The 9,772-nt window shown below is 46.9% G+C and overlaps 1 protein-coding gene across 1 annotated transcript in view; it reads right to left on the bottom strand.

Moving 5' to 3' along the window:
• Window positions 1–512: 512 nt before the first annotated feature.
• The window catches only part of IRS2 (insulin receptor substrate 2), a 28,705-nt gene continuing 19,445 nt past the window's right edge, over window positions 513–9,772 (bottom strand). Inside the window, 1 exon segment of the mRNA XM_032402622.1 lies at window positions 513–2,994. Within this exon segment, the coding sequence (XP_032258513.1) occupies window positions 2,990–2,994 (5 nt within the window). The 3' untranslated portion in view covers window positions 513–2,989.

Raw genomic sequence — 9,772 nt, 5'->3', positions numbered from 1 at the left:
TCCTAAAGTGCACCTGCCAGCCACCGCAGTGACCCTGCCTGGATGCATCGGTTCACCCCTCCCACGTGTGCATCCCCGGGAGGAGGCAGGGCCAGGAGCACACGTGTGCCGATCGGCCTCGACCCCGGCTCCTGGGCTCAGAGCTATGGTCCCTGCGCTCCGGCCGCGTCATCTGTAAAACGAGGATGGGGACTCCTACCACCTCGGTTGTTACGGACTCTGAAGGAGCGAGTGTTGGCACAGCACTCAGAACAGCATCCGGCCGGCCCACTGTGAGCAGTCTGTGTTTTGTGAAGTCAGTAACATCTTTGTTGGCTTAATACATTTCCTTTTCATAAATTCTGTCATTTGGGGAATATTGTCGGGTTTCCGAGATTAAAACATTTAAATTAAGAGGCATCAAAGCAATTTCAAGAGCTTCGTGTTTACTTTTTTACTCTCAAACAGCAGGAGTAGAGTGGCTTTATGTGAAAGTCAGAATCCACGCAGAAGAAGATATCCTCAAGGCTTTATTCGTTTCATAAATAGTGTATTTTATTTTATTGCATATGGCTGTTAAGGAGAGCATCCATGATCAATACAGACTGAATACAATGCACTATTCTAGGTCCGTTTACTGTTGTCTCCAGCAGCGTCACATCGACCCTTATACACAGCGCGCACAGTGGAAGACAGAGCAAGATAGGTAAGTCTCTTGTCATATCACAATAGCAAGAAATATATTTAACATCTCGATATCCAGAAACAATACGTACCCAAAAAGAAAACACTGTTTAATAACTGTTAAAGTTTATATAGCAAAAAATATTTTAAATTTAAGGTAAGTCAGGCAAAATGTACAAAGACCCAATATACATTGTGAAGTTTTAGCAAACATAACATTTATACATTTTGGTTCCATTCTGTAAACTAAATTAAAAATGTAAATATTGCATATGCCTTTTTTTTTTTGAAATGTACAGGATAGAGGAAAATTTAGTATATTATCAACTTTTTACTCTGCTTGTTGTAAGCTGCAGTATGAACGGGAGCCACGCATATGGTGCCAAGACCACTCTAGGCATGGAGCACTCCTTATATATGCCAAACACACGCCGTACCCGGCAGGGCCCGCACTCGGTCCTGCTGAACCGGGGGGACTACGCAGCAAACACCAGCCATCGATTCCCAGTCCCAAAACTAAATCCGAACTTCAGGATATTTTATACATTTTCATAAAGTATACGTATCATACACTGAAATTGACCTTCAAACTAACATCATATGGTCTATACACTGTTGCGACGTGTGATTTTAGAAAAGTAAAACTTTAAAAATGTTCTGGGGGATCACTTTACATTCAACTTTGTCTCGCAATACAATCCTCTGTTCTAAAAGTTCAGCATGGAAGCAGGAAGACTTTTGCATTGCCATTAAATATATTTTTAAGACATTGAATTTTTTGGTCTTCCTCTAAAAAAGCCTCATTTTATTAATGCATTATTCTATAGTGATATATATCTATATATTTATATATATTTTTCTCCCAAAAAAAAAAAAAAAAAAAAGCTCACATCTCCAATGAATTAGCGTAACCTCTACAGGACTATCCGAGCAGACAGGCACTGCAAACGTGCCCGTGGGAGGGGGGTCTGCAGCCCTCCGCCACGTGTCAAGGGGGCAGCGAGGTGACATGACATTCTGCTGGTCAAGGTCAGCAGTTCTAATCACCACAACACTGGTATCTTCAGAACACTGGAAACATAAAATGAGGGTAGTCTCGTCAGGAACTGTTTCAACAAGTCAGATGTACTGTGAGGTTTTTTTTTGTCTCCTTTTTCTTCTTCCCTTAACAACACAGGGGCCGGAACAGCTCTTACACCGAGTTCTTTGCTTCCCTTGTCTTTTTTGGAGTTTCTGTGTTTTTTTATTGTTGCTCAGGGCAGCCCATTGGCCCACATGATAGCATCACGTGAAGATAATACATTTTTTTTTTTTTTTAAATCTGCCAAAGCCGTGACCACCCTTGGATCGCTAGCATGCCTACATGAATTTTTGGTTAAAGAAATGCAAGCTCAAGATTAAGGATAGCAGAGACATTTGAGCTTGTAAATAGGTTCAAAGGCTTTTGCAATTTGAAGTACCTACATAAACATCTACATAGAGAAGATGAAACAAGTCTGTTAAAGGTAAAAAGAGATATTCACCCCCTGCCCCAACCCCCCTCCCACCCCCACTACCCAATGTAATTGATGATTTTTCAAAAGTAGGTTGCTTCAGTTACACATAATTATTATTATTTATTAATCCATCTTCGAAGTCCAATCCCAAATTGCATTTCCGTTGAGAAATGTCAGTCCCACACTGGGCTCTGTCTGAGTAAACACGCAGGTACCTGGATTGGAGTCCACGGAGCAGCTGTGTCCTGGGGCCAGTTAATAAGGCTGAAAGGCCGCACTCGAGACGCACTCAGCAGAGATGCACAGGAGGTCCTGCCAGCCCCCGGCCACGCAAATCCGGCTTCACCTGGAACTGAGGTAGGACTGTGGTAGTTTTGAGTGCATGCCAGTAAATGCCAGATTTTACCACTTTCAGGGGTATTGGTAGAATCTCCTAGCATGCTGAGGGATAAATTTGCTTTGCTAAAATGAAAGTAAGAAGAAATTAAGACACTGGCCACGATTTAAATGACCAATGGGAACATCCAATTTTCTTGAGAATAACTTCTTCGGTGACTTTTGTCAACAAACAAACAAAACACAGCACAAACAGCAGAATGATGAATTTCCCCCACCGCGGGAACCAGGAGAGGGGCAGGGGTCCTTGCCTTGTTGGTTCAGACTCTAACACGGTCGCAGATGTTCCAAATCCTAGTCGTTGCTCAGATCCAAAAGAAAACTGTAAGCAGCTTCAGATTAAAAAAAAAAATAAAAAAGCAACCACGCTGAGCATCTTCTTCTAATGTCATTCTCTGATGTGTGACGTCATGTTGATAAAGCCAGACAGATCCTCACTCTGGAAAAGAAAGGGAAGAAGTCAGTGGTGACGGGGGCCGCAGGAACAGAGCCATCTCGAGTGAGAGGAAGTCGTGTCACTCCCAAGCATGAGGCGAGCGCTCTGGTGAGGCCCCGGCTGGGCTGGACGCAGAGGCAGGATGCGGCCCTGCTGCCCGGGGCCCGGCTGTCGGTGGGGGCTATGGGGGAGAAAGCTCACGAGGGGACGGACGCCAGGGCATGGGGGCGCATCTTGGAAACCGTGCCATCGGGGGTTGACGGGAACACGGGACAGGCAGTGAGTCTGAATTCTGCCTCGGAAAACCCTCCCAGTGGATCGTGTATCCCCTTCCCAAAGCGACCAGGCCCACACATTCGCTCCTGCAGCCACCCACTTGTCGTCCCAGACCCTCCTCATCTGCCCCGCTGCCCCGGGGCCAGGTTAGGTCATCTACCCCCATGAGCCTGGTGGTGACAGGCCGTTAGGACCCCAACCCACTCCAATGGCTTCCTGCCTTCCAGGCCCAAGGATCAAACTTCTTCAACCTGTTCCCAATCTCCATTGTTTCCAGCATGTTTTTACTTCATTAACTGCCCGTTAAAGAACATAACGGACAGACCGAGTTGGGAGACTGACATTTCATAGCAAACTGCCTTTCTTTTTAAGCTTCTTGGCCTTTTTTCTTTTTTTTTAGATTTTATTTATTTTTGGGAGAGAGAGGGCGTGATAATGAGCACTAGCAGGGGATGGGGGGTGGCAGAGGGAGAAGCAGACTCCCCGTTGAGCAGGGAGCCCCACGCGGGGCTCGATCCCAGGACCCTGAGATCATGACCTGAGCCGAAGGCAGACGCTCAACCGACTGAACCACCCAGGTGCCCAAACTTTCATGGCTTTTTAATCAAAAGCCCGAGTGGTTCGTTTGCACCCCCCGGAATGGCGGTGGCTGGGCCACCCTGCTGGCCACGCCCTGCCCTACACAGGTAGGCGTTCTTCCCTGGCACCTGCGCGCACAGCACCTGCATGTCCGAGTACTGCTCTCAAATCATTACAATCCCTCCTCGACCCTCCCCACACTCCCTGGTTTACTTCACTGTGAAGCCAATTCTCTTCTGTCCACCTTGAGTTCAGGGGCCTGCTCCCAGCAAGAGAGAATTTCCAGAGGACCCTGCAGCCAAGAATGAGCAGCTGGATGCCCTGGTTCCAGCTCCGAGGGCTGCATCCCATGTGCGGCCAGAAAGACAAACTCCCGGACAGACAAGCGGCTGTCAACGGTCAACGTGCAAAATAAACATCGTACCTTTTCATGACTGGATTGTTGTAAGTTCCCCACAATGTGGTATTTTGGAGCAGTGCTACCATATTTTATTATTTTTAAAAAGCCTTATGTCCTTTAAAAATTTTAATCCATAAAAAGTTCCCCAAAGCAGAAACAGGGACCAAATTTTGTCCTGGGGAGAGATGGGCCCCCCGGCTATTTCAGCATTGTCCCCGCCAGAGCCCATGTGAGGGCCCCAACCCAGACATTTGCATCCCTTAAACAGCAGGTGTTTGCTGGAATCCACCTCGGACTTCCACCTCTCCCCAAAATAAGAGTCTGCGTTTTGTCACTGAGGCCCTGAGTGGGAGACGAATTCCCGGCGAACCCCGAGCAGGTGGTCAAGACGCCCTAGATCTGCTGACACGAAGATCTGGGGTCACAGTTTATTTTATTTTTACTCTAATGATTAGCTAAACGAGGCAGAATTGTCTCCTGTTAACCCTAAACCCATTATCTGGAAACAGCTAAGCAAGTCAATTCCTCCATCTCCCAAGTTTACACAGTCACGGAAATGCGGGTTAGCCGTTCCTGAGAATGCACCCCCCACTCACCCTGGCCACTTTCGGGGGGCAGCAGCCGTGCGAACTCCGCATGGAGGGCATGCTCCATGCCAAGACCCAGCTCCCACCATTAGATCTTCGGGAGCTCTCATCAAGGTAAACATGGAATTTTAGCTTTTTGAAGGTAAGTATATACACAACAAGTATCAAAACCTTCATTTCTGCGCTTTGTCGTGGTGGGAGGAGCGTGGAGAAAGGCAGGGTCACCTTTCATTCATGCATTTGTGCACGCACTGATTTCACAGGGCCAGGGCACCTGAGGGTGCTGATGGGTGATGGGGAGCCCCCAGGCAGGGAGCTGAAGCAGCCGTCCAGAGCTCGGCTCCCACCCACGCTAGCCAGGGCCCTGAACGTGAGCACAGGAGGGGCGCGGCCAAAGGAAAGCAGAGGATCCAGAGGCAGCGGGGTCCCAGACTTGGAACCCAGGGCAGCCCCCCCGGAACCCCCCTCACTGCACCCTGCTCTGCTCTGCCCAGCTCCCCCATCCCCAGAGCTGGCGGATGCTGGTTCCTTTGTTTACTGACTTTTAAAGTACGTTAAATGATCTCTCCTCCTGAAAATTAATCTGCTTCATCCAGACTAGGAAAAAAAAAAAGTCTTCTCACACTACTAACCTGACATCCTCGCCTTTAAATATTTATGCTTTCTAATGGTGATTCTGGCAAAATTTTGTGTGCTTTATTATCTACGTTAATTCTAGTAGAAGCAAAGTACAAATTATTAATTTTATGATCAATCCACACCGAATATTCATTAGGATGGGAGACACTCCTTGAACTCATTAGGTGTAGTGGCAAAACAAAAAAGAAACATCAAGAATCACACGTTCATGAATGCGATTACCAAGGTGTCTGGATTCTGTCCTGGAGGAAATGCATCTCAAAATAATTTAAACTTATTGGCATTCATGGAATTTGTCATATAATCACACGCAGTACTGGCCTGTAGCTTAGACACTGCTTTGTAAAGAAACCCATTCACAGAAGCACTGATCTAAGGCAACTGATTAAAAAAAAAAAAAATTTGCATTAACAAGATTTAAGTCGTTCCACTGGATGCATCACCCTGGCCAGCTATGCCCCATCTTGCTCTGTCACGTGTGACAAATGATGGGCTGCACGAAGGACCGTTTCCACGTGCCGGGTGTCCTCACTCCTGGGTGGGGGGGGATAATTCCATGCCTTTTCTCTTCCACTTAAAAGAGCAATCAGAATGCAAGGGAGCGAGCACCCTCATTAAAGACCCCACCTTCAATCTGCTCTTTACAAAAAAAAAAAAGAAGAATCAGAAAGAAATAGAAAACAAGTCACTGAAAACCTTGTCATGGAAACAAGTGGGAAGCCTCCTTTGTCATGAGCAGCACAAATATCGAACACCGACATGCCTGCCGCCGGTTCGCCAGGCTCCGTGATTCCAAATACGAGCGTGGAAACGACAGTGGGCATCAGGTCTAGAACGTTCCAGGGATAAATCGGGGAAATCTGCACTGGCAAATAAATTCAGGCGGCATCTTCGATGCACATTCTGACTCATGACATTTTCATTTTGATTTCTCACGGGTATGTGGGTTTGGACGTGTCTGGCTTCGTGGCCAATATTTCAGTGTCCAGAATTCCGCACACAACCCTGAGGGGTAGCAAGTCTGCCCAGGAAGGCCCTGGTTCTCTCTGCAGAGAGCCTCGTGGGTCCCACCCCGCGTTCCACGTGGAGCCCCGGGGAGCGCTGGGCGGAGATGTGCGTGGGGCCCCACGCAGACAGAGCCCCCCACCCGACTCCACAGTGGGGGGCGCTCCCAGCACAGCGGCACGGACCCCACCCGCACTTAGTGGGTGAAAATGACTTAACCCTTGCAGGCACAAAAGGAGTGGCCGCAGATAATCCTTGCGTGACAAACGAAACAACATACTTCTCAAAATTAAAACCTATATTTCCAGCGGCAACTATGATTAGGAAGAAAGAAACCTGCAATGAGCCCAGACATGTCCTTTGGCCCATTTAAACCTTTGATGTTAAACATAGACTTACAAGAGAAAATAAACTTTTCAGTTACATGAGAAATTCCTAGAAAAAGAACCCTGATAATACAGTATCTCCTCACTTGACTAAAAGCAAAACACTGTCCAATATACCAGAAGAAAAAAAAAAAAAGTAAGGCGAAGTGTGATAACAAACAAGCCAGAGATTCTAAGAAAAACGGTTACTTGAACTTTTCATTTAAATAGGAGAAAAAAATAACTTGAAACTAGGGAAGAAGTTCCCCAGGACAAATGGGGGCAGTAAATTACTTTACCAACCCTACTCATGAAAGACTTCAAACTGTCTGTTACATGAGATCACCCTTTCCATGGACAGGTAAAATCATTCCATCCTGAGTGCTTGCTGTTGAAGAAATGTCCCAGCACCAAGTTGTAACCTGATGGAAATGACGCAGCGCGGACCGGGACGAGAAGGTCTAGCCCTGGGAGGAGGCTGGGGATCATAAAAGGCGGCTTCTCCTTCTCCGTCAGCTCCCGTTGAATCGTTCCCGTAAGACCCTGTGTTAACCACCGCACACTAGAGCCCTCAGGGGCCCCGGCCTGGGGGGCCCGGCACCGCACCTCTCCCCGCTTCCCGAGCCACAGCCGCCCACAGGGGCTGCACTCACTGCCTAGTGCATGTTCTCAGCACACTCACACCTCCAGTGTGCGTTTCATCCCCATGCTCGTTGTTAGGGAGCCTGACGCGCACACCCTACTAGCTATTCTTCCATGGCAAGAGCGCCCCCCCACACATGGGGCAGCAGCGTGCGACAGCGTAGGAGAAATAGGACGGATTATTCTTCAGCACAGACGCCCAACGGGCAACATACCCCTCAATTCCTGGCGGACCCCCTCTTAAATCATCAACGGTCAGACCTTCCTAGGTACCAACAGACGAGGGAGCATCAGTGACTGGTCAGCAGTGAAGGACGGACCTTCACTGCCCCCAGGGCTCCCCTTACAAATGGGGCAGTCACCGTCCATTGCTACAAATAAGGACAGAGGGGTAGGGTTCGGGCGGGGAGGGGAGGTCTGCGACTGTCACTTGGGCCCCGGAGTTTACACTCTTACACAGCACCTTCCAAAACTCTCCCAGTGACACAAAATACTGCCGGCCCCGGGCTGCTGCCGCATGCACCTGTCTCCCCGGCGAGTGGAGCACTCAAGACCTGCCTGTCCCCAGCACCTGGCCCGATGCTTGGTAGGCCCTTCCTAAAGCTTCCACGAATTACGTTGAAATAAAGACCCACGTGGTTTATGCCATTTCTCACAGGCAGAAAAGCTAAAAAGAAAAAAGAAATTCTTCTAAAGGAGAACGAAACTTTAGAACTGTCTGAGGCCCAAGGGAAAAGAAAACCCTCTTCACCTCAGGAGAGAGAGAGAGAGAAAGAGAGAGAGGCATTCTTAGGCAGAGGTCAACAAAGTACAGCCAAATCTGACCTGTTGCCTGTTTCTGTAAATAAAGTTTTATTGGAACACAGCCATGCTCATTCATTTGTATATGGCCGCTTCTGCACTTCAACCGCAGAGGGGAGTGGCCCTGCAGAGACAGTCCGCCCCAGGACATGACAGGAGGAAGGCAGCGAGGAGAAAGAAGGGTGAAGTACTCAAAATAACACCATATATTTCCATCTGTGTGTTACACCTGGAGACTAACTGATTCCCCCTCTGGATATTATCTGCAAGCTTACGTCCTTTAGAAATGCAATACCAGCGACTAAAAACCATGCTATCTTGTTACAGGCCCTACTGAAAATGAGGGAGCAAGTCACACAATCATTTATGAAGCCAGCACACTTTTGGGATTAATTTCCCTTACCTACGGCCCTTCTATTTGGATTTTCATACACAATACGGAAGTACTGAGTACATATGAATATTACGAAATACATCCTACAGTACTACTCTTTGAACTTCGACAGAGGTGAAGTTGTAATAAGTCAGTCCAAATCTTTTCTCTTTCTGGGGTCATTTATGAACATGAATATAAGCATTATATTTCTGCCCTATGAAACGGTAAGAATACTTGAGCCAAATGATACCATGTGCACTAAAATTGCAAATATCCGATGAACAGTGTAATTCTTTCCTCAGATTTAACACATTATTATGCTTATGAGTTTACACTGATGTAAAGAATATGTATTTTATGTAGACTTCAAAAATATTGTTTATATCTGAAGTTCTCAAACTAAATACTATGTTTTTCCTACAAAATTAAGGAATGTACAACAACAATTTATTCAAAATATATCCACCCCAAATATCCTGTTGTTATGTTTCAAATGCACCTTTCTTTCCTTCAAATATTTAAATATTTAAGAGTTGCTATGGGGGTTACTTTAGTTTTATGATTTCATTCCTTTTTTATTTTTATTATTGAAATCAAAATAAGCATTTTCTGGAAGTCTGAAATTATGCCAAACACAACTCAAATCCCCTCTATAGTATCACTGAATAAGAGACAGACTTAGGAACATAGTTAAAAAGGGATGGCCTCAGGATTCTAAAATATACTCTGGTTTTCACATTTAACAATAACTGTAATTTGGAAACGTATTCAAGATAGAGCATAATAAGCAAAAAAGCGCTTGTCTTTAAAGAAAGAAACATTTAATGGAAACAGGAAGATTCTGGAATCCCCCCCCCCCCCCCCCCCCCCCCGCCCAGCCATCTCCCTTCTAGGTAGAAGCTTCCACAGCGCACAAACGGGCACAAACGCGCACAAACGCACCCAGTGGCCTGAGCGTCCCCGGCTTCTAACCTGCAGGCCCACTCCCTCCCCGTCCATAACATCCACATAATACAGGATGTCGGCGCTGTCTCCCGGGGCTCAGAATAGATCTCACTTAAGGCTCTAGTGTGAATGGGCAGCCAGCCTTCAAGCGCAGGTTCCCCCAGCG

The sequence above is a fragment of the Phoca vitulina genome, unplaced genomic scaffold, assembly GCF_004348235.1.
Source record: "Phoca vitulina isolate PV1807 unplaced genomic scaffold, GSC_HSeal_1.0 scaffold5, whole genome shotgun sequence".
Lineage (NCBI taxonomy): Eukaryota > Metazoa > Chordata > Mammalia > Carnivora > Phocidae > Phoca > Phoca vitulina.
Note: the sequence above shows the minus strand (reverse complement) of the source record. Positions and strands in the feature narration are given on the sequence as shown.